The sequence below is a fragment of the Ranitomeya imitator genome, chromosome 1, assembly GCF_032444005.1.
Source record: "Ranitomeya imitator isolate aRanImi1 chromosome 1, aRanImi1.pri, whole genome shotgun sequence".
Classification (NCBI taxonomy): domain Eukaryota; kingdom Metazoa; phylum Chordata; class Amphibia; order Anura; family Dendrobatidae; genus Ranitomeya; species Ranitomeya imitator.
The window spans coordinates 918,691,712-918,719,301 of NC_091282.1; the positions used below are offsets into that span (position 1 = coordinate 918,691,712).

The 27,590-nt window shown below is 42.7% G+C and overlaps 1 protein-coding gene across 2 annotated transcripts in view; it reads right to left on the bottom strand.

Moving 5' to 3' along the window:
- The window catches only part of HERC3 (HECT and RLD domain containing E3 ubiquitin protein ligase 3), a 132,256-nt gene that overhangs the window by 65,152 nt on the left and 39,514 nt on the right, over window positions 1-27,590 (bottom strand). For both annotated transcript variants that reach the window (XM_069743539.1, XM_069743538.1), the window contains exons 9-19: window positions 24,890-24,963; window positions 19,421-19,545; window positions 18,241-18,300; window positions 11,623-11,734; window positions 10,672-10,861; window positions 7,513-7,676; window positions 6,902-7,015; window positions 6,444-6,467; window positions 4,700-4,789; window positions 4,174-4,344; window positions 932-1,075 (exon numbers count right to left, since the gene is read on the bottom strand). In XM_069743539.1, coding sequence (XP_069599640.1) covers window positions 932-1,075; window positions 4,174-4,344; window positions 4,700-4,789; window positions 6,444-6,467; window positions 6,902-7,015; window positions 7,513-7,676; window positions 10,672-10,861; window positions 11,623-11,734; window positions 18,241-18,300; window positions 19,421-19,545; window positions 24,890-24,963 — 1,268 coding nt within the window. The remainder of the gene's footprint in view (window positions 1-931; window positions 1,076-4,173; window positions 4,345-4,699; window positions 4,790-6,443; window positions 6,468-6,901; window positions 7,016-7,512; window positions 7,677-10,671; window positions 10,862-11,622; window positions 11,735-18,240; window positions 18,301-19,420; window positions 19,546-24,889; window positions 24,964-27,590) is intronic.

Genomic DNA, 27,590 nt, shown 5'->3' on the forward strand with positions numbered 1-27,590 from the left:
TTTCAAAGTTTTCCCAATTTTTCGGAATGACTGACCTTCATATCTTAAAGTAATGATGGCCACTCGTTTTTCTTTACTTAGCTGCTTTTTTCTTGCCATAATACAAATTCTAATAGTCTATTCAGTAGGACTATCAGCTGTGTATCCACCAGACTTCTGCACAACACAACTGATGGTCCCAACCCCATTTATAAGGCAAGAAATCCCACTTATTAAACTGGACAGGGCACACCTGTTAAATGAAAACCATTCCCGGTGACTACTTCTTGAAGCTCATCAAGAGAATGCCAAGAGTGTGCAAAGCAGTCATCAAAGCAAAAGGTGGCTACTTTGAAGAACCTAGAACATAAGACAGAATTTCAGCTGTTTCCACACACATACATATAGCCATGGCTGAAAGTGTTGACACCCTTGAAATTGTTTCAGAAAATGAAGCATTTCTCCCAGAAAATTATTGAAATTACACGTTTTGTTATACAAATAGCGTCACGGGCACAACAATAGGAGTGTGGAATGACGTGCTCCCCAGCCGCGAGCGTTAAATGTAATTGACAGTGGCCTTTAACAAGTTAATAGCAGCGGCCGGACAACCGCGGCATCCGCAGTCTTTAAAGGCGCTTGATAGCTGATTAAATCAGCCATATAGTGGAAGGAAAGATGCAGACTCAGTGTGGAAGCCCGCATCAAAGGCAGGGACACTACTTTTGACATCCAAGTATGTCAAGAAAAAAGGGGTTAAGCTTTCAGTGTGGACAAATTACTGTGACTTTTTGATTGACCAAGCAATAAGGACTCCTACTGCCATAAAGAAGTTCTTGATTACAAGAGCCTTTAGTTTGGATTTTGTAGTTTGCATGCTCGTACAACTTTTGAGATTTTTCTTTAGATAGGACAGTGGATTAGATGTACCGTAATATGTGCTGGCACTTACTATATCAGAGAACCAGATCAGGTTGGAATCGGGATAGACTGTGAACATTCCATAGATTGGGTTCAGAAGTTCTTTAAGAAGCAGGAGAAAGAATTCTTTAGTTACTCCACCATCATCCACAGCCTCCTCCCCGTCAAATATAACCTGGAATAAATGATTGCATTAATTCCATTTCAGAAAAAAAGACTCTTAGAACAGCCTCAGGTAATTATGTACAGGAATAGAAAAAGCAAGTGTTTCACTGGGGGTCAGAGTAGAAAATATGGTATATCATGGAAGGGGTTAAACGATTCAGGACAAATGCACAAAAAATATCCAAAATGCCTGATGAAAGTAAAATGGAATACTGATTATTAACCCCTTAACGACCAATGACAGATAGCATGACATACTATGTCCATTATGTTTTAAAGTGTAACTGTGTGTAAACACGCAGGGACAGCTCAGTGCCGACAGCTGTCATTGACAGTTGAGCGGTAAGGGAAGAAGAACGGGACCAATGCCATCGGTACCCGCACTCAGAGGACTGTTGTCAGTCAATCTCACTGACCAAATCACAGCAGAACTGCGCAAGAGATCCTGCTGTGACAGCCAACACATGTGAGGCATATGTGGTGTCAACACTGGACCCCTAGATGAATTTATTGAGAGGTGTAGTTTGTAAAATGGGGGGAGGGTTTCTGCTGTTCTGGCACCTCAGTGGCTCTGCCCATGTGACATAGCACCTGCAAACAATTGATGCAAAATCTGAACTCCAATATGGCACATCTTCCCTTCTGAGCTTTGCATTTTGCCTCAAAAAAAAGTTTTCAACCACATATGGGGTATGGGCGAATTCAAGAGACATTGTACATCAAACTATGTGGTGTATTTTCTCCTGTTACCCTTGTGAAAAAAATTTGGGGGCTAAAACAACATTTTTGTGGGAAAAAAATTGATATTTTTTTTTTATTTTCGTGGCTCTACCTTATAAATTTCTGTGAAGCACCTGGAGATTTAAGGTGTTCACAACATATCTAGATATACATTCCACGTGTGGTTTAGTTTCCAAAATAGGGTCACTTGTGGGGTGTTACTACTGTTTTGGCACATCCGGTCTCTCCAATCAAGACATGGTGTCTGCTCTCGATTCCAGATATTTTTGTGTTCAAAAAGTCAAACTGTGCTCCTTCCCTTCTGAGCCTTACCGTGCACCCAAACAGTAGTTTTTCCCCCCACATATTGGGGTATCGGCATACTCCAGAGAAACTGCACAACAAATTTTGGGGTTATTTTTCTCCTGTTACCCTGGTGAAATTAAAAAATTTGGGGCTACAGCTACATTTTTGTGTAAAGAGTAAAAATGTTCATTTTTTCTTTCAACATTGCATTCATTCCTGCGAAACACCTGAACGGTTAATAAACTTCTTGAATATGGTTTTGAGCACTTTTAGGGGTGCAGTTTTGGGTATTTTCTGTCACAATAGTCCCCTCAAAGTCACTTCAAATGTGATGTGATCTCTAAAAAAATGTTTTTTAAATTTTGGGGGGGGGGGAAATTGAGAACTTGCTGGTCAACTTTGAACCCTTCTAGCATCCTAACAAAAAAATTATGTTTCAAAAACTGTGCTGATGTAAAGTAGACATGTGGGAAATGTTATTTATTCAAAATTTTGTGTAGCATAACTATCTGATTTAAAGGCATAAAAATTAAAAACTTGAAAATTGCTAAATTTTTTCATTACTTGTCAAATTTTTGAGATTTTCATAATTACTGTATATACTCGAGAATAAGCTGACCCGAGTATAAGCCGAGACCCCTAATTTTGCCCCCAAACTGGGAAATCTTATTGACTCGAGTATAAAGCCTAGGGTGGGAAATGCAGCAGCTACTGGTAAATTTCAAAAATAAAAATAGATACCAATAAAAGTAAAATTAATTGAGACATCAGTAGGATAAATGTTTTTGAATATCCATATTGAATCAGGAGCCCCATATAATGCTCCATACAGTTCATGATGGGCCCCATAAGATGCTCCATACAAAATATGCCCCATATAATGCTCCATAAAGTTCATGATGGGCCCCATAAGATGCTCCATACAAAATACGCCCCATATAATGCTGCATAAAAGGTTAATGATGGCCCCATAAGATGCTCCATAGAAAAATATGCCCCATATAACGCTCCATAAAGGTTGATGGCCCCATAAGATGCCCCATAAAGGTTGATGGCCCCATAAGATGCTCCATAGAATAATATGCCTCATATGCTGCTCCATAAAGGTTGATGGCCCCATAAGATGCTCCATAAAGGTTGATGGCCCCATAAGATGCTCCATAAAGGTTGATGACCCCATAAGATGCTTCATAAAGGTTGATGGCCCCATAAGATGCTCCATAGAATAATATGCCCCATATGCTGCTGCGATTAAAGAAAAAAAATAAAAATTACATACTCACCTCTAGTCGCTGGGGTAGAGGTGCCGGTGTCCTGAGCAGGCGGGGACACTGGCGCGCTATGGGGGCCAGATGCCAGAGTCGCCGCTGGCTCAGGCACCGGGCACTTGCGATATTCACCTGTCCCCGTTCCACTGCCGCTGTGTCTTCCGGGTCTTTGCAGTGACTGTTCAGGCAGAGAACGCGCACTAAACACGTCATCGCGCGCTCTGACCTGATCGTCACAGCCAGAGGACGCAGAAGACAGAGCCCGGCAGGGGAACAGGTGAATGTCGCATGACTCACCCTCCCCGTCATACTCACCCCATCCTGGCGCGGTCTCTGCTTCACTGATGGTCTCTCGGGCGTCAACAGCTTGTTCCAGTGTTCAGCGATCACGTGGTACCGCTCATCAAAGTAATGAATATGCGCTCCACACCTATGGGAGTGGAGTCGCTTCCATATTCATTACTTTAATGAGCGGTACTACGTGACCGCTGAACACAGGAAGAGCTGACAGCGCCGGAGACCATCTGAGAAGCAGGGAAGTGCAGAGACCGCATCAGGAGGGGGTGAGTATGATGTGACAGCCGCCACTCCGGCCGCTCCCACTCCCCTGCCGACCCCTGGGTATGATTCGAGTATAAGCCGAGAGGGGCACTTTTAGCCTAAAAAAAATGTGCTGAAAATCTCGGCTTATACTCGAGTGTATAAGGTATATACAAATCATATCGACCAAAATTTACCATAACATGATGTCTCGAAAACTGGTTAAAGAGATAAAAAGTAAATTCTTGTTATTTTCATCTCCAGCTTTCCATACCTTAAGAGGCTTTTTCAAGTCTATGTCAGAGTGAATACTGAGCTCTCTCAAGGCATCAGACACCAGGCTTGTTCTCCGCACATGCAGAACCAGATAGGGATTTTTGGCCAGCATGGGCTCCACAGACAGCAGCATGAAAACATTTTGCAGGTTAGCACCATTTATTGCCACCTAGAAGAAGAAAAAAAAAACTAATTTGCACCCTGGCAGATTTATGATTACCTAGTGCAATGGGAAAGTACAAAAATGATTCCTAACAACCAAATGGGGAAAAACGTTCTGTCTTTAATTCCTGTAAAAGTGATAGAACTTCATTAGTTGTTCTAGATAAGAGAGGATTGGTGTCGTTTTCTATTATTTATATGAAATCTGAGTAATTGTAGATTCAATGTACCAAAGAAAAGAAAAACATCATATAATATCAATTGACTATTGTTACATAGTGATTGTCAAATGTAACCAAATTATGAGGCTGCGTCAAATGAGCATGGAACTTACACTGTACAGTACGTTGCCCCATTAGTACCTGCATCTGCAGCTCAGCATCAGTCTGTAACATTTTGGTTTTGGCTTGAGCATCGAACACAAATGGGTAAGAACAGATTGTCACCGAATCCTGACAGACAGGAAAAAAAAAAGTAAAGACCAAATGCCATGTCATGGATCATATTTAACACATGATAATATAGGATGATAAAAGGGGAAGATCCAACATTAAAAAGTACAGGACCCTAACGGCTCCTGAAAATGGGGCTCCAAAATACCCTATTGCAACACAAGGGTGGCCTGAATTCACTAGAACATTAATGGAACAGTGCAAGAGCATGGTATTTTAGGGGAGCTCCCAGAAACACACATGGTCCCATTGGTTGAACCCCCACCATCAGAAAGATATCACTATTGATATTACAAGTTCACAATTTTTTATGCTGGGAATAATTCTTTAACAACAAGAACTCATCAGTCGAGACGTGCCAAAGTTCACACAACCCTGGTCCATCAACCACACCAGGATTCCATGGTCGCTGAAAGGAAACCCTGCAAAGCACCTTAAACCTGCTGACTTCTCCAGCAAGTCTTCTGGTTTGTAGGCCTACTACACAGAAACTGGTGCAGCACAAAGCAGGCATAAGGTCGCACCAGGTATTGGAAAGTCCACAGGAATCCTGTCCTGCTAATCGATTCACTCAGCTCTACTCATCGAGATATTGTATTGGTACAGGCTTCCATTGTATTAACCAGGGCCAGATACATAAAGACCAGTGTTGCTCATGCCAGTCTTGATGAGGAGATATGCTGGAGTCAGACCCTCCCGATTCATGAATAGACATATGCTTCAGACAATTGGCGCGAGTCTGTGTGTGCCCCGCCTACTCCAGTTCCTGTTGGATTTGTGGCACAGCGAACACCGCCGCTCGGAATGAATTTGATGAGCAAAGGTTGCCATGCTCCCCTGCAAAAGCTTTGATGAATCGTGCCCTAGGTTTAAGTGGCTTATGCACTGCCCACACTTTCACAAGAGTTGGGTCAGGTTTCGGAACAGTGTTGCGATAATTTATCCAGCAAGAAGAAGAAAAAAGCCAAACCAATAATTATAAAACTAGTGAATGGTCGTATGAATCATGGCAAATTCAAACAGATCACAAGAGACCTTTCACCATCATAAGAGCCTGTTCAGCCAAAACATTTGCAAAATTCATAAATGGGCAGCACATTCACCAATGCAGGTCAATGTGGTAGGTCACGTATTGATGGATTGATGCTCTGCATATGTATATAGCGTAAAAAAATTTTTTTTTTTTTTTAAATTGTAATTATAAAGATTGGAAACTGTATTTGACCTTCATAATTTGTCAAATTGCTCACATAAAAAACAGATGTCACACTGGTGTACAAAATGGAAATACGGACATAAAAAGAGATGCGGAATGCACACAGATATTAAAAGTGGACACACACATTGCGCACATATGTCAAGATTCATCAAATTTTGTTATTTTTTTTCTGGACGTTAAAAGGCCAATTTTGAATATGGTCAAGTGAACTCTGCCTAAACCTTGCAGGAACAGAACATGCATCGAGAACAAACCCTTACGAGGATAATCTTTATAAAATCTGGAAAATCAATACATTGGAAATGCCTACATGGAAAACTTAAAATATAAATTTATTAAGAAGTGTCCAAGAAAGAAAAACATAAACCCCACAATTTTACGATGCAAGAAAATACACAAAAGAGAAATGTAAAAGCATAAAAATGCAAAAATTACCTGCATAATTGTAGGACCAACTTTCTATAGAAAAAAACAAAAAGAAAAAAAATTATGTTATTTGCGTTTACTATTTATTTTTGTTTTTTTCTTTACAAAAAAGAAACAGATTTAGATCTCATATGATAAAAATGACTTGGGGACACTTTAGTCAATATCATCACGTTGGACTGAGCTTTGCCAGTTAATCAGCCAGATACCAATGATTGCGTCCGTTACACGCTGGCATGTAGTAGCATTAGCGCCTTGGTGCAGCGGGAGGTACCTGGACAAAGCTGGTACTATGTGGTTAGCGTGGGCATCCTGTGTGCCCATCACACAACCAGGACAGATTTGTACCTACTGGAAGTAAACAATAATGCTTTCTAAAGAAGACAGCAAGCACAGATCTTGAAAACCTTAAAGGAGTGCAGAAACTAACTGAAGTCAGAAAATTAAGGTAAAATGATCATACATACCAGACCTGCCTGGTTAAGAAACCACATGAGATAATCTTCTTGTATGTTCACCAAGCTGGAAATCTCAGGAATGTAGAATTTGTCATGCTCCACATGCTGAGCCTTCACATTTACCTAGGGAAAGTCCTGACATGTAACGAATCATGCTGAACATAAGTTGGCAGAAGCTGTAGGTATGTTTTTGGGGTTGTGAGGTATATATCTTCCCCATTACACATTAGGTGAGCATTGGTTGAATCCACAGATACTGACAGGTTCAGCCAACACTCAAGTGTGTAAGCGGGAGACGGCTGATCGGGCATGTCATGTTGCAGACTCATGATCACTTTGCTCTCCAGGAGATAAGACTCCAGTGGACATGGTCTGTCGGTGTCTTTCTCCGAGAACACAGGAGTGCTTGGCCTAAGGAGTATTCCCATGTATGGGGGAGATGGCCGATTGTTATAGCGGTCAGCTGAACGTTTGATTAAAGCATTGTTTGGCGGACAGTCATCTACTGAGTGTAGCGGCGTAACACTACTGCAATGGTCTGCAGACATGATTGTATATGGTTGGTCACCCTTGCTAGGCAAAATCTAAAGGGCTGATGAACCAACAGGGATTATAATCACCTTGTGCAGCTTTTCCAGAAGTCTGAGAGCCGCAGTGATGTAGCTGGTAAACAGCACAGGGATCAGCAGAGTCTTACGTCCATTCAACAAGTAGACCACTGCTCCTTTATACAGATCTATTAATCTGAAGAAGTAGTTTGGGCAGATCTGAGACCACCAATTGTCTGCAGAGAAAATATTGGAGTGATGTAAGACTAATGTACATACATAACCCCCCTTGTTACCTTACAGTGGGCAATGAACAATACACCAAAAATCATATTCATTTAGAAAACCTATCACATAGGCCTAGATTTATAAAGCAGTTCCACTAGTTTACCACTCTGGTATGCTTCCACATACCTCAGTGATTCTAAAATTATTTATTTTGTGACACATAGATTTACCACTAACAAAGTACGAAGTCAATATGATTTGTGTTTACTTATGAAAATATAAAAAATGTGCAATGCTTGAGCTTTTAATTTTTTATGCTCTTAAAAATGGAAGTCATACCAAACAAAACAGTTCATAAATAACACTACACTACCGTTCAAAAGTTTAGTGTCACTTAGAAATTTCCTTATTTTTGAAAGAAAAGCACAGTTTTTTCCAATGAAGCTATCAATAAATGATTCAGAAATACACTCTATACATTGTTATGTGGTAAATGACTATTCTAGCTGCAAACGTCTGGTTTGTAATGCAATATCTTCGTAGGTGTATAGAGACTCATTTCCAACAACCATCACTCCAGTGTTCTTATGGTACTTTTGTTTGCTATCTGTGTAAGAAGGCTAATGGACCCTAAAACCCTTGTGCACGTATGTTAGCACAGCTAAAAACAGTTTGGCTGATTAGAGAAGCTATAAACCTGACCTTCCTTTGAGCTAGTTGAGAATCTGGAGCATTACATTTGTTGGTTCCATTAAACTCTCAAAAAGGCCAGAAAAAAGAACTTTCATGTGAAACTCGACAGTCTATTCATGTTCTTAGAAATGAAGGCTATTCCATGCGAGAAACTGCCAAGAAACTGAAGATTTCCTACAACGGTGTGTACTACTCCCTTCATAGGAGAACACAAACAGGCTCTAACCAGAGTAGAAAGAGAAGTGGGAGGCCCCGCTGCACAACTGAGCAACAAGACAAGTACAATAGAGTCTGTAGTTTGAGAAATCGACGCCTCACAGGTCCTCAACTGGCAGCTTCATTAAATAGTACACGCAAAACGCCAGTGTTAATGTCTACAGTGAAGAGGCGACTCCGGGATGCTGGCCTTCAGGGCAGAGTGGCAAAGAAAAAGCCATATCTGATAGTGGCTAATGAAAGGAAAAAGATTAATATGGGCAATAGAACACAGACATTGGACAGAAGATTGGAAAACAAGTGTTATGGACAGACGAATCCAAGTTTGTGGTGTTTGAATCACACAGAAGAACATTTGTGAGACGCAGAACAACTGAAAAGAGTGCCTGACGCCATCTGTTAAGCATGGTGGAGGTAATGTGATGGTCTGGGGTTACTTTGGTGCTGGTAAAGTGGGAAATTTGTACAAGGTAAAAGGGATTTGGAATAAGGAAGGCTATCACTCCATTTTGCAACGCCGTGCCATACTCTGTGGACAGCACTTGATTGGAGCCAATTTCATCCTACAACAGGACAATGACCCAAAGCACACTTCCAAATTATGCAAGAACTATTTAGGGGAGAAGCAGGCAGCTGGTATTCTATCTGTAATGGAGTGGCCAGCACAGTCACCAGATCTCAACACCTTTGAGCTGTTGTGGGAGCAGCTTGACCGTATGGTACGCAAAAAGTGCCCATCAAGCCAAACCAACTTGTGGGAGGGGCTTCTGGAAGCATGGGGTGAAATTTCTCCAAATTACCTCAGCAAATTAACTGCTAGAATGCCAAAGATCTACAATGCTGTAATTGCTACAAAGGGAGCATTCCCTGACGAAAGCAAAGTTTGAAGGAGAAAATTATTATTTCAAATAATCTTTTTTTTCGAACCTTGTCAATGTCTGGACTAGATTTTAAATTCGTTTGGCAACTCATTTGATTATTAAAACTATGAGTTTCATGGAAAACACAAAATTGTCTGAGTGACCCTAAACTTTGGAACGGTAGTTTACATCATATCTACTTCATATCAGCAGGATTGGTTTTTAAATACCGTACTTATTTTGGGAGGGGGATGTTATAAGTTTAGAAACAATTTCACATTTTTACAATAAGTTTGAAAAAATCTATATTTTTAGAGACCACTTGTAAAGTGGCTTTGAGGGGCTTACATGCCAGAAAACCCACAAACATGACTCCACCACAGTCCTCAAAGAATTTACAACCGCATTCAAAAAGTTTGCTAACGCCTAAGGTGCCTTACAAGATTTAATGTAAGCTAGAAGAAAATGAAAAAGAACTTTTTTTTTAAAATTTTTTTATTAAAGTGTTGCTTTAGCCTCGAATTTTTCATTTTCATAAGTAGAAAATGGACTGCACAATTTATTGTGCAAATTCTCCTGAGTACAGGGATATGTGGTTGGAAACTACTGTTTGTGCACACAGATGGAATCAGAAGGGAAGGGGCGCCATTTGATTTTTGAAGCTCAAATTTGGCTGGAATAGATTGTGGACACCATGTTTGCCACCCAGGATTTTTCCGGTCTGAATATACAAATTATTATTTTTTTTACTTAGTCCTTGTATGGAACTTCAACTTTTATTTATTTGATCACTGGTATTATTGCAGTTCACATTTATTGCAATCCATCAGACCGGTCAGCTTTACACTGGCAGAACACCGGTTAGACCCTGGCAGATCCCAAGCCATAGTGACCTCCGGCTGACATGACTACCATCAGGTCCCCATGATCATGTCAAAGGGGTGCTGATGGAGTGAGAGAGAGAGTCCACTTCCCTCACAACCTTGTAAATACTGCTAATACGGCATCCAGAAGACCGTTAGAGGCTGGTTACACAGGGATAACACTATCAGGACCTGAGCCAATCATGGTCCAAGGCCATGTTTAGAACTGGAATATCGGACTCCATCCCTGCATTTCCGCCCACCGTAAATTTATGACTGTCATCTGTCCTGAAGAGGTTAAGCCCAATTTACTCTTTTTTGATGATACAAGATACAGTATTTTAAGTGATGTGTAATAAATGCCATTGTACCCAGAACTTTGCTTGGATTGGTATCTAGCCGTAGAATAGCCATGGCTAGCGGGAGAGTCAGAGTTACGTAGTACTTGGAGTCCTTGAGCAGAGGGAATTCTGGGAGAATAAGGTAAATTCGCATGGCTTCTACATCTGGCGGAGAGCTGGGCAACTGAGGTATCAGGAAACTTTCAAAGCTCTTGAGAATCTGACAAATAAAAGTATGATTAGTCACATTACAGGAAAGATTTTCAGAAATTCTCATGAGCCTTGTTGTAACTATCATCTTGCAATTGCTGAAAAACATTACCCCCTAGATATCCATCAATAGGCTTTCCACCCAGGAAAGAAGCACCTCACTCTGCACTGACGAGGGGAAAGACATATACCGTATATTAAGGTAGCTTCCTCCAACTCAGCTCTACGTAATGAACGCTTGTTGGTATACCACCTGAGATCAATTACACAAGTCAAAATACCAATTTAGGGGGTCATAAGTTGGACAAACATGCCCATGTTACAGTAGGCCCCAATGTCCCAGCAATCGGTGCGTCACAAATCTTAATCTTGGGGGGTGGGGGGGTGGAATTAATGGAAATAAGTCATAGACACTAGCATCAGTCACTACGGCCTTGATGAATAGCCATACTGGAGTCGGTTGCTATCGAGGCATCAGTCAGCACTCCTTTAAATGAATTAGCTGCTTTTTAAAAGGTAGAACATGCCACTGTGCTCCTTACCACAAATCTTACTCCAGTCAGACACCAGTTTAAGATTTGTAGCGTAAGGGATTAAACAACTTGTAGTGTATTGGAAGAACAGGAGTCACCATGCCCCATCCATTTTGGCCGGGCTGGCCGAAGCTGGTGTGAAGAGACCAAAGGCAGATTTTTGGTGTAAACAATGATGAATCAAGGCCATAGTTCTGTACAAGGGGTTAAATGGATACGTGTCAAATTGCATTTTTACCTGCTCTAATAACCTGGAATGGTGGGCGCTCATCAGCTTCTCAAACAGCACTTTAATAGACAGCATGTCAAGTCCTGGGATCTTGGGGCTTGTCCTAAAATGCTCATCATTTCTGTAAGTATTGAACAGGATACGTTGCTTCACAAAGCAGAAATGGAGACAGTCCTTAGAAATATGCATACAATTAAATCATTTCTACACAGAGATCAGGGGATTAGTAGAGGATTTATTGAAGGAATCGTGTTATAAATGGTAGATCAATTAGATTATATATATAAAAAGTCTACACACCCCTGATAAATGCGGGATTCTTGTCAGATAAAAATCATACCAAGAAGAATCATTTCAGTACTTTCTCTACCTTTAATGTCACACATAATCTGTACAAATCCATTGAGAAACAAATCATTTTGGAGAAGGAAAAAATAAAAATAAAGTAATGTGGTGTGAACACCATCTTATAACGTGTTTGTGTTAAGAATTAGCCAATTACAAAATTTGATCTTTTGTCAGTTCTGGAAGGTACAGCTTGCTATAGTTCTGTCCATTTTCCTAAAAGCTCAGCCATTTCCGTGACACAGGTTTAGTACTTTTCCTTGGTTATCCCTTTTATTTAAATTTGTTCCCATTTAGCAACATCCTTGTATATTTCGTCTATATGTATAATATATATATATATATATATATATATATATATTTTATATATATATATATATATATTTTATATATATATATATATATATATATATATATATATATATATATATATATATATATATATATATATATATATATATATATATATATATATATATATATACCTTGCCGTGGTTGATGGGCACACATGAATTGGCGAAAGTATGCTCTGAGAACCTTCATTTCATCTATTACTGTAAGTTTTATGAAAAAAAAATTTGTGAAAAAATATTTTTGATATATATATAGATATATGTATATGTTCTTTGTGCTCATATTATCCAACCACATTATAGCTTTTTAACTTTTTTTTTTTTCCACCAGAAAAACATTTTCTGTTTGTTTCTCAATGGATTTGTTCAGATTATGGTAGATGGAAAAAGTTCGGAAATGGCTCTCCTTGGTATGATTTTTTTTACATGACAAAAACCTGGCATTTTATCAGGAATATATTGACTTCTATCCACTATACGTAAAACAATAATGGAAAAAAGTTACACTGTTCTACATCATTAAAGCACATTAATATTCCTATAATTCAGCATTTAAAAGAGAATATATCATCAGACTATGACTTGTGAAGCTTGTGTTAACTACCGTATATACTCGAGTATAAGCCGACCCGAGTATAAGCCGACTCCCCTAATTCTGCAACAAAAAACTGTGAAAACTTATTGACTCAAGTATAAGCCTAGGCTCCATACAGTTCATTATGGTCCCATAAGATGCTCCATATACAAATATGCCCCATATAATGCTCCATGCAGTTCTTTATGGCCCCATAAAATGCCCCATATAATGCTCCATTCAGTTCTTTATGGCCCCATAGATGCCCCATATAATGCTCCATGCAGTTCTTTATGGCCCCATAGATACTCCATATAATGCTCCATGCAGTTCTTTATGGCCCCATAGATGCCCCATATAATGCTCCATGCAGTTCTTTATGGCCCCATAGATGCCCCATATAATGCTCCATGCAGTTCTTTATGGCCCCATGTAATGCTTCATATAATGCTCCATGCAGTTCTTTATGGCCCCATAGATGCCCCATATAATGATCCATGCATTTCTTTATGGCCCCATAGATGCCCCATGCAGTTCTTTATGGCCCCAAAGATGCCCCATATAATGCTCCATGCAGTTATGGCCCCATAGATGCCCCATATAATGCTCCATGCAGTTATGACCCTATAGATGCCCCATATAATGCTCCATTCAGTTCTTTATGGCCCCATAGATGCCCCATATAATGCTCCATGCAGTTATGGCCCCATAGATGCCCCATATAATGCTCCATGCAGTTCTTTATGGCCCCATAGAATGCTCCATGCAAATAGATCAGTAAACACAGGCGCTCGGCTAAAACAGAGGAGGGGTGAGGAGGGGAAAAATAAATATACACTAGGTGAAACCAAGTGTATCTGCTGGCGATGAGACAGGGTCTGTGCAGTACCCTGTGTATGACGTAAATGGTACAAAGGAGGTAATTGATCGCCTGCGTTGTTAAATGTACATACAATTGCGCTTCAGAATAATGCCTGAGGGTAATACGCTGGATATGGGAAGTCAAAAAGAACGTAATAGAGCACTTACTGAATGCTGGGGCAAAGGTGGTCTCCAGATGCAAATATGTAAGTTCTCCTGAAACAATGTGCTCAGCTCCGTGCTGCAGGATTAGGAGGCTTGGGGATGGCGGTTTTGCCCAGATCCCCACAGGTGGCTCTAGGAGGCCAGCTCCGTGCTGCATGATTGGAAGGCTGGAGATGGTGGTTGCGCCCAGGTACCCACAAGGCGGCTTAGGGAGACGGGTGTCTAGAATGGACAGGAACCGCCAACTTCCAGCGTGCCCCGGCTGGAAGCAACGCCGAAGCAGTGGCGGAGTGTGGGAGGGGTGTGGCGGGTAGTGTGATGTCACACAGCTAATGGGCGGGCACGTATGAGGATTAACCAATCCAACGCGTTTCGAAGGATACGATCCTTCTTCGTCAGGGCTGCGGATCCTCATGTAACCCTCCCCTTATATAGCGGTTGCCCGCCCAACCCCTTCAAAAAGCCTGCCTGAGTACCTGATTGGTGGGGCTACTGAGTGGTAAATTAAATGAAATGGAGTGAAAAGTGATCCATGTGCCTGAAAAAAGACTCGATTAAGGCGCATAGAACTGTAAAACGTTTGTGAATGGAGGACATGCGTAAATGGAGAACTGTGTGGTTAGACTGCCTGTACAGTGTTCGTAATCGGGTATATCCCAAATGAAGTATAATGCCTCTGAGTATCATGAAGCATGCGTGGAGAGTGGGACGATGAGGGGATATGGCAAAGATAATTTAAATTAAGTAGGATAGGGTGGATATGGAATAAATAGATAAGATTAAAAGTAAGACACTTTAATTACTTTAGTTATGGCCCCATAGATGCCCCATATAATGCTCCATGCAGTTCTTTATCCCCATAGATGCCCCGTATAATGCTCCATGCAGTTATGGCCCCATAGATGCCCCATATAATGCTCCATGCAGTTATGGCCCCATAGATGCTCTATGTAATGGTCCATGCAGTTATGGCACCATATAATGCTCCATGCAGTTATGGCCCCATAGATGCTCTATGTAATGGTCCATGCAGTTATGGCACCATATAATGCTCCATGCAGTTATGGCCCCATAGATGCCCCTAATAATGCGCCATGCAGTTATGGCTCCATAGATGCCCCATATAATGCTCCATGCAGTTCTTTATGGCACCATAGATGCTCCATATAATGCTCCATGCAGTTCTTTATGGCCCTATAGATGCCCCATATAATGCTCCATGCAGTTCTTTATGGCCCCATAGACGCTCCATATAGCATTGTGCCACATGTAATGCTGCTGCACTAAAAAAAAAACAAAAAAACATGGACATACTCACCTCTCGTCGCTGCCCGCTGCTCCTCAGCGTCCCGCCTCTTCGCACTGACTGTTCAGGCAGAGGGCGGCGCGCACACTAATACGTCATCGTGCCCTCTGACCTGAACAGTCACTGCAGAGGACGCGGAAGACGAGGCGGCGGTGGAACACGGAAAGGTGAGTATGACATACTCACCTGCTCCCGGCACTCCTGGTGCGGTCCCTGCATGTCCCACGTCTCCGGGAGAGATAGCTTCTTCCTGTAGTGAGCGGTCACGTGGCACTGCTCATTACAGTAATGAATATGCGGCTCCACCCCTATGGGAGTGGAGTCCATATTCATAACTTTAATGAGCGGTACCAGTGTCCGCGAAGTCCGTGGGACATGCGGGGACCTCCCCAGGAGCGCTGGGAGCAGGTGAGTATTTGACAGGCGTCGCTCCCCCTCACCCGCCGACCCACCCGCCTTCCATGACTCGAGTATAAGCCGAGAGGGGCACTTTCAGCCCATTTTTTTGGGCTGAAAATCTCGGCTTATACTCTAGTATATACGGTATATTTCAAACATTTTTTGCAAATGTTTTTTACCTATCACAAGTTGTATTAAACCCATAAGGGCACAGCCAACTTTTATTTTTGAAATTTAATTTTTTCCTCTACTTTTTTAATACTTTTCACTTGTCTTTTCAGGCCTCATAGGGGACATGAATCGGTGATTGTTTGATCACTTGTACTATATAAAGCAGTGTTGCTGTATATAGTAATAATTCCAGTCTCCTATGATGCCCAGCCTATGGATCATCACATAACAAATATGACTTGTGATCGGGGGCCTTTAGAAGGCCCACTGGCTCCAGGTGATTGCTGAGGCTTCTTTCACACTTGCGTCGGTACGGGTCCGTCGCAATGCGTCGGCGTGACGTACCCATGCACGTTGTGAAATTTGTGCATGATGTGGGCAGCGGATGCAGTTTTTCAACACATCCGCTGCCCATTGCAAAGTTCCGGGGAGGAGGGGGCGGAGATCCGGAGGAGGGGGCGGAGATCCGGACGCGTGTGCGTGGTCGGAAATGACAGACACGACGTACAAAAAACGTTCCCTTGAACGTTTTTTTGTGACGATGGTCCGCCAAAACCCGACGGATCCAGTGCACGACGGACGCGACGTGTGGCCATCCGTCGCAACCCGTCGGCAATACAAGTCTATGGGTAAAAAACGCATCCTGTGGAGACATTTGCAGGATATGTTTTTTTCCCAAAACGACGGATTGCGACGGATGGCAAATGACGCAAGTGTGAAAGTAGCCTTAGTGACAGATGGGTGTGCGAATAAACACCTGAGCCACATTGCAACACTTAAATTCCGCTCTTAGTGATACAAAGTGGCTCTTAAAGCGAACCTGTCATGTTTAAAGAACACTATTAAGCTGCAGATATGGGGTTAATAGCGTTCGGACATTGTGCGGCCAATGCACTGAGAGCCCTGCTGCCAGGGGTAATGAACATTATTCCCTCCCGCATCCTCGCTCTTTCAGTCATAGGGGTGGCGTCGGCACAGTTTCAGTTAACAGCAGCGGCTGTAACCGCGACCCAGTACTGATGGACAGCTCACTCATCATTAGAGCTGGCTATCAGTCAGTGTCACACAGATGTGGGAGGGAATAAAGTTCATTACATGTATCGGCCGCATGGTGTCAGAATGCTATTAACCTGCATATTCACCCCATATCTGCAAGTTAATAGTGTTATTTAAGACAAGTTCCTTTTACGGTTATGCTTCCACGATCAGCTTTTGGTGATTTTTTTTTGTTACACAGCAAAAAAATAACTAACTAAATAAAAAAATGCAAGTAACCTGGGTGCAGAACATCTGCACCGTCAAAAATTCACCAAACGCTCATCGTGGGAATATAGCCTAAGAGGTTAATAGCAACAATAGGCAGTAGCGTTGATCGCTGCTTGTTAAAGGCAGATGCCAACTATGTAATATCACCATCATGTGCCGTATGTAGGACGTCAATCTATATATATAATTGTCTAAGGGTTTTTCCGTCTGTCTGTCCTGGAAATCCCGCGTCTCTGATTGGTCGAGGCCAATCAGCGACGGGCACAGCGACGATGTCATAAAGGACGTAGACATCCCACATCTCTGATTGGTCGAGGCCGCGCGGCCTCGACCAATCAGCAACGGGCACAGCGACGATAATGTCATAAAGGACGTAGACATCCCACGTTTCTGATTCAGCGACGTAGATGTCATAATGGTTGCCATGGCGACGATGATGTCATAAAGGTTGCCTCGACCAATCAGCGACGGGCACAGTCTGCCGCGAATTCTGGAATCATCATTGTCCATATACTACGGGGACATGCATATTCTAGAATACCCGATGCGTTAGAATCGGGCCACAATCTAGTAGTAGCATAATAGTACATCATGGAGTATTGAGGGGTTGTCTTAGGCGAATACTTCCTGTTCCTTACAGGAAAGTTTTCAGCAGGCTCGTTATCATCAGAGGCATGATTCACCATGATATAACAGCTTTGCACAACGGATAAATGCAGTATCCACCATTCAAAATACAAAATGTCAGCTCTGCCTGCCTTCAGTGACCTTTGCACACGGTCATTAGATCAGTGTTTCTCAACTCCAGTCCTTAACACCCACCAACAGGTCATGTTTTCAGGATTTCCTTAATACTGCATAGGTGATGGAATTAATGTTGAGCAGGGGATGAAATTATAACCTGCGCAATACTAAGGATAACCTGAAAACTTGACCTTTTGGTGGCTGTTGAGGACTGGAGTTAAGAAACATTGCATTAGATGCTTTAATACAGAAGACCTTGGCTATCAGTCAGTTGACTACAAATGGGTGGAACTGCAAAATAACCTGAATAAAACAAATGCCCCTCACAGTATCAATATTCCAGTACATTAGTTTACATTCAAACACAGTGAGATTATGAAATAAGATGCATTTCATATAAATCAATAATATCACATGGCAACAATCGGTGAATTCATGCTTACTTTTTATCCAGGAAACTCCCATTCCAGCAGGCCGAGGAGGACAATGTTTGAACGATGCCACTTTTACACATATGGGGAGAGGACAGATTAGTCATTTAGCAGATGTCTGGTCACAACACCTTTCTACACAGTTGATAATGACCCGAAAAATATTGCAAATTATTGACCAACTGATGACTACCAGCAGAGAAGATGAACAGAGCACTCGGCAGCAAACACTATGCAATGTATGCTGTTGTGTTCCGCTCTGCACATCACTTTCTTCTGACCACTGCCATAGCAATTTTCACCCTACTGGTGGGGATGCCTGACCCCACTGATCTCATTTTGCTGATCTATTCTGTAGATAGGTCATCAATTGCTCAGCCCTGAACAAGCCCTTCACGTTTCCTCCAGAAGGAATAAAAAAAACTGCCTTTCCATCCATGGATCACTAACCGGTAAGTCTAAGTCCAACCCCCTCCACAAAAAAAAAACGCCAAATTAGAAAACATCACATTTTTAGAGTGTTTCTGCGCCTTTTCGATACAACTTAGGGTTTTGGTTGCCTATGTAAAAGTCTTTACCAAAGCTGCTTCATAGACATCTCACCCTACTCCGTGTTTATGAGAAATAAAACTCCAACAGATGGGCTTCTTTGGCTCACATACAAATCACATACATTAAATTACTTTTTTTTTTACCTCTTGAGGCTGGTGTACTTGCTTTAAAGCCCGAGTGGCGATATAATTCCGGAATGAGGATGAGAAGCTACAGCGGGACTATAAACATTCATTGTAACATCATCCATGAATACCAAGCCACTCGGACATGAATTTCCAAAGAAATTACAGCAGCCTCATGTCCAAGAGAGAATTATTTTAATTTATTTTTAAATAACTCTGTCTTGTGTCATTCCTCTTTTATCCCTCCTGGTAATATGTGACTACACTGATAACGGAGCGTTATTATTCAACATATATAAAGTGTATTATACAATACGTCTCAGATTATACAGGCACATGCCTCTCTGCCAATGGTAATATGTCAATTTATTTCCCTATTTCCAGAATGTGCATCAGTGTAGTATTTAATTAGAAGAGGTCATCCTGAAAGATATACTTGACCTAATTAGCTGATTATGTCTGCTTAGATACAGTAATATATGTACAGAATATTATTTGTTAAGTATCGTACATACTTGATTGTATTTGAATTACTATTATCGATCACTTTCTGCCTCCATGAATCAATAGTCTCATCGTTTATTAGATTTGTGTAATTCCAGTTCTTCCAAGAGCGAAAATCAACTGCAGCTTCAGGGCCCTTGAAAACAAAGACAATAGAAAATTTTACACAATTTATGGAAATTAATGATTTGTCTGCATCTAAGAAGATGAGGTTAATAAGTTGGAAGACTCATGATGGCATAGACATGTGGCAACCACATCAATGTCTACTACATAGGAAACGGGAGTATGATTTCTTTATGGTGGGTTCATTAATATGGTGTGCTCTCGTAAAAGGGCAAAAAGACAACACCAGTAGAATATGTTTGCAGCTTAACAGATTGCCACCAATAAAGAGGTGAATAAGAATGTTCATTTAATTAGCTTTTACACAATATGACCATTTTCAAATAAAATGAAAGCTTATTTTGACCACGTGAATGGGTTAATGGGGTTTTTCTGTGTAGCTTATAGCAATATCGTAAGATACAGTGGCTGATGAAAATTAACATTTTCGGTACCTACCGTAAAAATTCTTTGAGTTTTCATTGCGTGACACAGGAAACCATGGGTGTATGCTCCTGCCACGAGGAGGCTGACACTAAGCAAAAAAAGTTAGCTCCTCCCCAGCAGATATACCCACCAACTGGAATGAAGCTAACCAGTTAGCGAGAAAGCAGTAGGATAAGCAACATGATCACGACAAACAATAAGAGAAACCAACATAATGGTAAACAAGGGTGGGTGCTGTGTCTCCCAATAATGGCTCAGAGAAAGTTTACAGTAGGTCCTTAAATCTTCATTTCTCTACTGCTTTATTGGGTGACACCGGAAACCATGGAAGATCCAAAAGCAGTCTCAAAGGTGGGTAAAAAATTAGTACCCTCAAGTCTGAGCTCAGACCACTGCGACTTGCAGGACCTTTCTACTGAGGTTTGCATCTATGCGTGACCATGCAGCAGCCTTGCAAAGCTGCGATGGCAACACCTGGTGGTAAACGGCCCAGGATGCCCCCACCGCGCAAGGGGAGTGTGCCATGACTCTAAGTGGACGCGTTCTATACCTTAGTCGATACATTTCTAGAAAAGCAGAACAGAGCCAGTGGGAAATGGTAGACCTGGAAGTAAGGAGACCTTAGGAATCAGGAACAGAGAGTCTGCACATCTGAAGGATGAAGTTCTGGAAAGGTAGAGATGAAAAGCTCTTACCATGTCAAGTTTGTTTAGTGACTGCTCTAGAGGATAAGATGGGGGCCAGAAAAAAAAAAAGAATGATGTCCTCATTGAGATAAAATGCAGAAATCACCTTAAGGAGAAAGGATGGAATCAGACATAAAACCACCTTATCCTCGTGGAACACAAGGTAAGGGGAAAAACAGGAAAGAGCTGATAGAGGTGATGGCGACCAGGAAGGAAGCCTTCCAGGAGAGGAATGAGAGGTAGGTTTCACATAGCGGTGCAAATGGGGACTCTTTGAGAATGTCAAGCACTAGATTGAGGTCCCAGGGTTCTATTAGGGGCTGATGGAGGAAAAATGAGAGTGCGACCCCCTGAAGGAAGGTCTTGATCTGAAGGCGATAGTACTAATAGAGAACCGTGTGCACTACTAAGGAAGGCGCAGTAGTAGGATCCCACACCATGAAGTAATACAAAATAAACTAGGCACTCAACTTAAGGATGAATTTTTTTACTTTTAATGTAGTCAAGGCAAAACGTTTCGGCCGCATCTGGCCTTTATCAATTACAAACTATACAGGAGTGTCAGGGATTCGTGGGAATCCTGTGGATTTTAGTGAGGCACGTCTCGGTATGGTCACTTTCACAAGAGTATGGTGCGTCTAAGGGGAAAAAAAACCCAATGGTTAACAAGCCAGGGGACCTGAATGTGCGCACGTGCCTGGAGAAAGACGTAGCATCCGCTGCTTGTCAGCTCCTGGTGAGGGAAAATGGGTATGTGTAGGTAGGCATCTTGAATGTCCACCAAGCATAGGAATTCCTCAGGCTCCATGGAGGACATCATCAACTGGAGAGATTCCATTCTGATGTGACATAGTCGAACATGTTGAGGTCCACGATAGGGTGAACAAAGCCATCCTTCTTTGGAACCATGAAAATAAACTATTCCAGCAGGAGGAACAGGAACAATGATGCCTGCCTTAGAGAGTAAGTTGATAGCCTTGAGAAATCAGGGAAAGAGGGAAAAGAGGGAAAGATTCTTTGATGGACAGGACTCGAAAAAACTAAAAGGAGGAAGTGTAAAAAAAAAATTATATCTTGTAACCGTAGTAGACGACATCCTGGACCCAAGGGTCTTCGACCACGGAGAGTCAGTCGTTCCGGAACTGAAGGAGACGTCCACTCACCCACACAGGCTTCCCAGGTGGGAGCGGCCTGTCATGACGAAAAGTATCTGTTGGACCCGGGTCTAGAAGGCCAGCGCTAAAGGGTTCGTGGATGTCAGGTGGCGATGGTCTGAAGGAAGGTCTTTTCCTCCTTTGGTGGACTGCAGATTTGTCCTGACTGCCACTGGTATGGGCTTGACTGCTACTGGCATGGGCTAGAAAGCTCTAAAACTAACAAAACTGAATTGTGTAACGTTTGGGAGGGGGGCATTTAGCCATCTGTTGCGGGAATGAAGCAACATTATCCCCCCCCCCCCCTCCCGTGGCATTCAAAATTATCTAGTTCTTCTCCAAAAAGACAAAAGCCCTAGAGAGGGAGGCCGGTTATGGATCTCTTGAAAGCTGTGTCTGCATAAACCATAAGACCCTGCGGATGGTTGGTTTCAGAGGCTGCGATGTCCAGGGTGCAGAGCGGGGGTCTCGTGGTGGAGGCGGGGCTGGGTAGCCTAAGTCCAAGACCAAGGTATGGGATACTTCAATTAGATCAGCTACTGATTGGGAGAGAGCTGTGGCCCACTCGGATGATGCGAGGGGGTGCACTCCTGTTTTGGGCAGTGGGGACGGGATATTGAATGGGTTGCAATTCGGGCAGAGGGAAACTACTTATTACAAGTGGAACATGCAAAATGCAACGCAGTAGGAGGAGGATGGGAGTGAGACTCCTTGGGTTTAGGCATAGAGAGAGAAATATGTCAAGGTGAACTATGCTGGAGATAATAGCTGCCCCCCCAGGAACAGAGATTACTCAGACCCTGGATCTTGATTCTTGGAGTGCTGTTGTCGGTGGTGACATGGAGGAACCTAGCAGATGTTGTACTGCAGAGAGCGTGTGGACTGCTGTGGTATGATGGCGCAGCTACTGATGATGGCGCCGGGCAGGGGAGACGGAGCTAGAAAAACCGTGCTCAGAATTCCCGTGCACAGAGACAAGACAAAGAAGCGGTGCTGGCATAAAAGCGCACAGGGTTCCTGCACGCTGAGACACCGATGTCCCATGATTGGCTATGAGTAGTGGGAGCGAAAGAGGCGGCAAGTGTGATAGGCCAGATTGCGTGAGGTAGATCGGGGGGCTAAATTTATATATAGAGGCAGCAGGAATGAGCACGAAAGCGTGGAAGTCGCCAGGAAGGGTTCACATAGGGGGGACTATAAATATCTACCATAATTCCTACTCTTTTTTTTCTTTATGAAGCCCCCTCACTGCACGGTCATAGAACACCTGTCCTGAAGAATACGAATCCGTCTTCACGGACTTGTGATGGAAGATGGACCTGGGAGCAGATCTTCGGACTGGCATCAAAGGATATATGGTAGGTAATGGATCAGTTTTCCCACCGTGCCTGCCTAACTCTGGGGCGAGAGTGGGCCGGGGAATTTGGCGAGGATTGTCCTGTCTCTGTGCAGATGCCCTGAACATGCTTGATGTGTTAGGGCCATAGACTCCTGCCGGACAGACTAGGGAGACAACAATAGTGATGCAACCCCACACTGTGGTCTCGGTCTCTATGGGGGAGATCAGAGTGACAACTCCACTCTGTTGCCCATAGTCACAAGCTGTATCTGCAAAAGACAAATAATTAATAAAAAACAAGAAAACCGAAGGTAAAACACAGTTTAGTGAAGCCTTGTGTCCACCTCCTACTAAGCTAAAACTGATTAACTTTGTGCCAGTTGGTGGGTATATCTGCCGGGGAGGAGCTAACTTTTTTTAGCCTAGTGTAACCCTCCTAGTGGCAGCAGAATACACCCATGCTTTCTGTGTCACCCAATGAAACGATACAGAAATTAGCCTTTTTCCGAAAAAAACCCTTTAATAATAATGCATGGTCTTTGTATACATGAAAGGTGGGCAATTTTTCCCAGTCAAACACTGGGCATCTGTGAAGACAACCCATGCAGCCACCACTGGATGGGGATTACCGAGTACAGTTTAAACATTGAACTTAACAAAAGTACCACTCATACAGATGTAGCAAAGACTATAATGACTTAGAACGCACTTGATAACTTGTCGCAGAAAGTCGTCTCACTTTGGTCTCCTTCACATGTCAGTGTTCCAGTACGTGCGGCATCAGGTTCTTTCACGGATGCAACACACACAGATTATAACCTATACTGCTATGCACATGTCTGTTTTTACATAGAACAGTTGTCCGTGCAAACCATAGGGAGACATGTCATTTTTTTACCAGCAATACGGATGACAAGGGCCAGTACAAGTCTATGGGTCTGTGCAAAATACGTACAATACATGGATGGCATCAGTGTGCCAACTGTGTGCTGTATGTATTTAGCATTGCCAAATATAGGCTTTGTAATTTATTTTGCCATACCAGGAAACCACTGATGACACACATACTGTTCTTTTCCAGCAACAGTATTATATGGACATGTGAAGGAGGCCTTAAAGGGGTGGTCCACTACTAGGACAACCCCTTCTTGATCGAAATGTTTGGCCCCAATAAAATAATAAAGCCTATACTCCCCTCCCGCTGTGTTGCACTCGCGCTCCCCAGAGCTCTCGTGTGGTTGTTGTGACACGTGACGGTGGCGCCCAATCAGTGCTGGGGTCATTGTCTTTGCTTTCGGACAAATCGAACATGAAGAGAAAGTCCGGGCTGCAGCTGATCCCCGACTTCCTCTTCATGCTCAATTTGTCTAAAGGCGAGGACAGCGACGTCAGCGCTGATTGGGCGCCGGTGCCACGTCACAACATCGCATGAGTGCACCGGGAAGAGCGAGTGCTAACACAGTGGGAACGGCGCCAGCACAAGAGGGGAGTATAGGCTTTATTATTTTATCGGGCTAAGCGAGGGGTATGAGAAAAAGTTGTCCATGTAGTGGACAACTTCTTTAAGAGGATTACATTATTTTAACAATGCACAAGTCATTTACTGACTGCAAAATAAGTGTCCAATTACACCTTTTTGTGGCATGATATCACAGTGCTGGTGTGTTCCAAGTCAAGGTAATCTTTGCTACATCTCTAGTAGAAGTACACAGTAGCATGGACTGAACCACTGTACAGTCTATATCTCACCTCTGGCTTTGAACAAATTACAAATGTTTTATTCCATCCAGAGAAAATGTGTTTGATGGTGCACAGAGATGGATCTGTTCAGGGAAAACAACCACTTGGTTAATGTAGGGTTAATACAATGGATACACAACACACAAGCTAAGCACACAGGCAAGAGAACCCTGGTCTGGAGGTATAAAGGACATATTATATATTGCTGACATGGTTCCTGTTAAACAAAAGAGGGGGTAGAAATGATAGGCAATTAGCAAGACAACCCCCATAAAGGAGAGTTTCTGTAGGGGGTCACCACAGACCATTTCTCTGTTCTCATCCATTTTGGCTGTTTTGGTCACTTTTGCATTTTGTCATTGCTCTCACCCCTAGAGGTACTGTACAGTAGCATGAGGTGGTGTCTACAATCCACAGAAGTTGCACAGGTGACATGGAGGGGCCATAGGAGGACAACAACCCAGCAGCAGGACCGCTACCTCCTCCTTTTTGAAAAAAGGAACAGGAGGAGCAGTGCCAGAGCCCTGCAAAATGACCTCCAGCAGGCCACCAACATCCATGTGTCTATTCAAACTGTCAGAAACACACTACATATGGGTGGTATGAGAGCCTGACGTGCACAAGTGGGCGTTGAGCTTACAGCCCAACACAGTGCACCATGCCACGAGGACATGCTGCGATCTCCGATGTGGCTGGAGGAGTGTGGCGCCAGAGTCAGCGCATAGTGTGATCTCCGGCGCCATATTTATTTATTTTTTTTTTAAGACAAATTTGCACACAGTGTCTTCAACAAAATGGTGCCAGATAGCGCAGTATGCGTACTCGCTGACTTTAGCGTAATTTTATTTAAATATCTCACGCTGATGTTATTGGTACATTTTTGTGCTATGTAAAAGAGAACCTGTTACCAGAAACAGCGCTATTAATCAGCAGGTTAACAGTGTTATTATGCTGCCTGGCACCTGCATGAAGCAGGGAGAAAATGAACTTTATTCTCCCAGGCAGCATTCAGTTTCAGTCATTGGCTCAGGGGCGGCACCGGTTCAGTCATTGCTCTGAGAAATAAAGAGCAGCCGCTGTAAACGTGTCCCCGACCTTGACTGACAGACGGCCTAAGAGTGAAGTCAGTGGAAGTCAGTGCGGGGACCGAACCGGCAGAGCCCCAACTTCCATGACTGAAAACGAATGCTGGTTGGGAGAATAGTTAATTTTCTTCCCGCTGCATTCAACTTCGTGCAAGCCCCGGGCAGCATAATAATGCACTACATGGCAACATTTTTTTTAAGACCCTGTGTCTGCGAATTTGCATATACAGGGTCTTCAATAAAATGGTGCCGGATAACGCAGTGTGCACATACCATATTATCGGACGCCATTTTATTGAAGTAATGTACTACAACGTCAACATAGTGTGCATGCACCGCCATCGCCTTTATCCCCATGGCCGTCACGTGCGCAATGCTGTGTTAACATTGTAGTACATTACTTCAATAAAATGGTGCGAAAATATACCAATAAAAGAAAGCCGCAGCAGAAAAAAAAAATCAAAACACCAAAACTACGGTACGGTTTTTTTGGTTGCCGCAGTATTGCCTTAAAATGCAATATCGGGTGATCAAAACATTGTACCTAGACCAAAATGGAATCAATAAAAATGTCAGCTCGCTACTCAAAAAATAACCCCTCACTCAGCCCCTGATTCTAAATAATGGAGGCGCTACGCGTCTCGGAAAATTACACAACAAACTTTGGATTTTGTTCATCACTTAAATAACAAACCTAGACATGTTTGGTATCTACGAACTTGTAATGACCTGGAGAATCATAAAGGCAAGTCAGTTTTTGCATTCAGTGAACATGGTAAAAAAAAAAATCCAAAAAGCAGATGTGGAATTGCACTTTTTTTGCAATGTCACTGCACTTGGATTATTTTTCCTGTTTTCTAGTACACGATATGGTAAAACCAATGGTGTCGTTCAAAAGTACATCTCGTCTCACAAAAAACAAGCCCTCACATGGTTCTGGAAGGCAGGGGAGCAAAAATAGAAATGCAAAAATGAAAATAAGCTGCGGAAGGGTTTAAGCCAGAGATTTTAATATGATAAATCAGTATACATACATTCTGTGATGTAACCCGGAGTATTTTCTTTAGTGCACGTAAGCACTAAGATGTCGTTTGTTGCACCTGGGTCCGGGTTACGGGTAGCTGTGAGAGATGGGCGGTCTGGCTACCCACATAACTAACCTCTGGGTGTGGTTACAGCATATATAATGGAGGCTGTTGTTGGGCACATGGACTGTGTGTTGGGAGGGAGAAGGCCTCCTGTGTGTGTGGCACCAGACCGAGCCTGAGTGCCGGACATTACCCCAGCCTGTGTGCCCACAGGCCTGGAGGAGCACAGCCCTGCTATGGACATTTAGGTCTTTCTTTGCTTTTTTTGCCTGATCTAAAGGCTGTGTATCTTTTGTTTGTGCTTCTGGGTTTATGAAGCAATAAATCCACACGAACTTTCAAAGGAATGTGCCTCCTTTTTTCCTCCCGTCACACCCGAGTGAGTACAACCCCTACAATATTATATTGCATATACAGCTCTGGCAAAAATTAAGAGACCTCCAAATCAAAACCCTGTCATGGGCAGCCCAATCTCCAGACCTGAACCCCATTGAAAACCTCTAGAATGTAATCGAGAGGAAGATGGATAGTCATCAC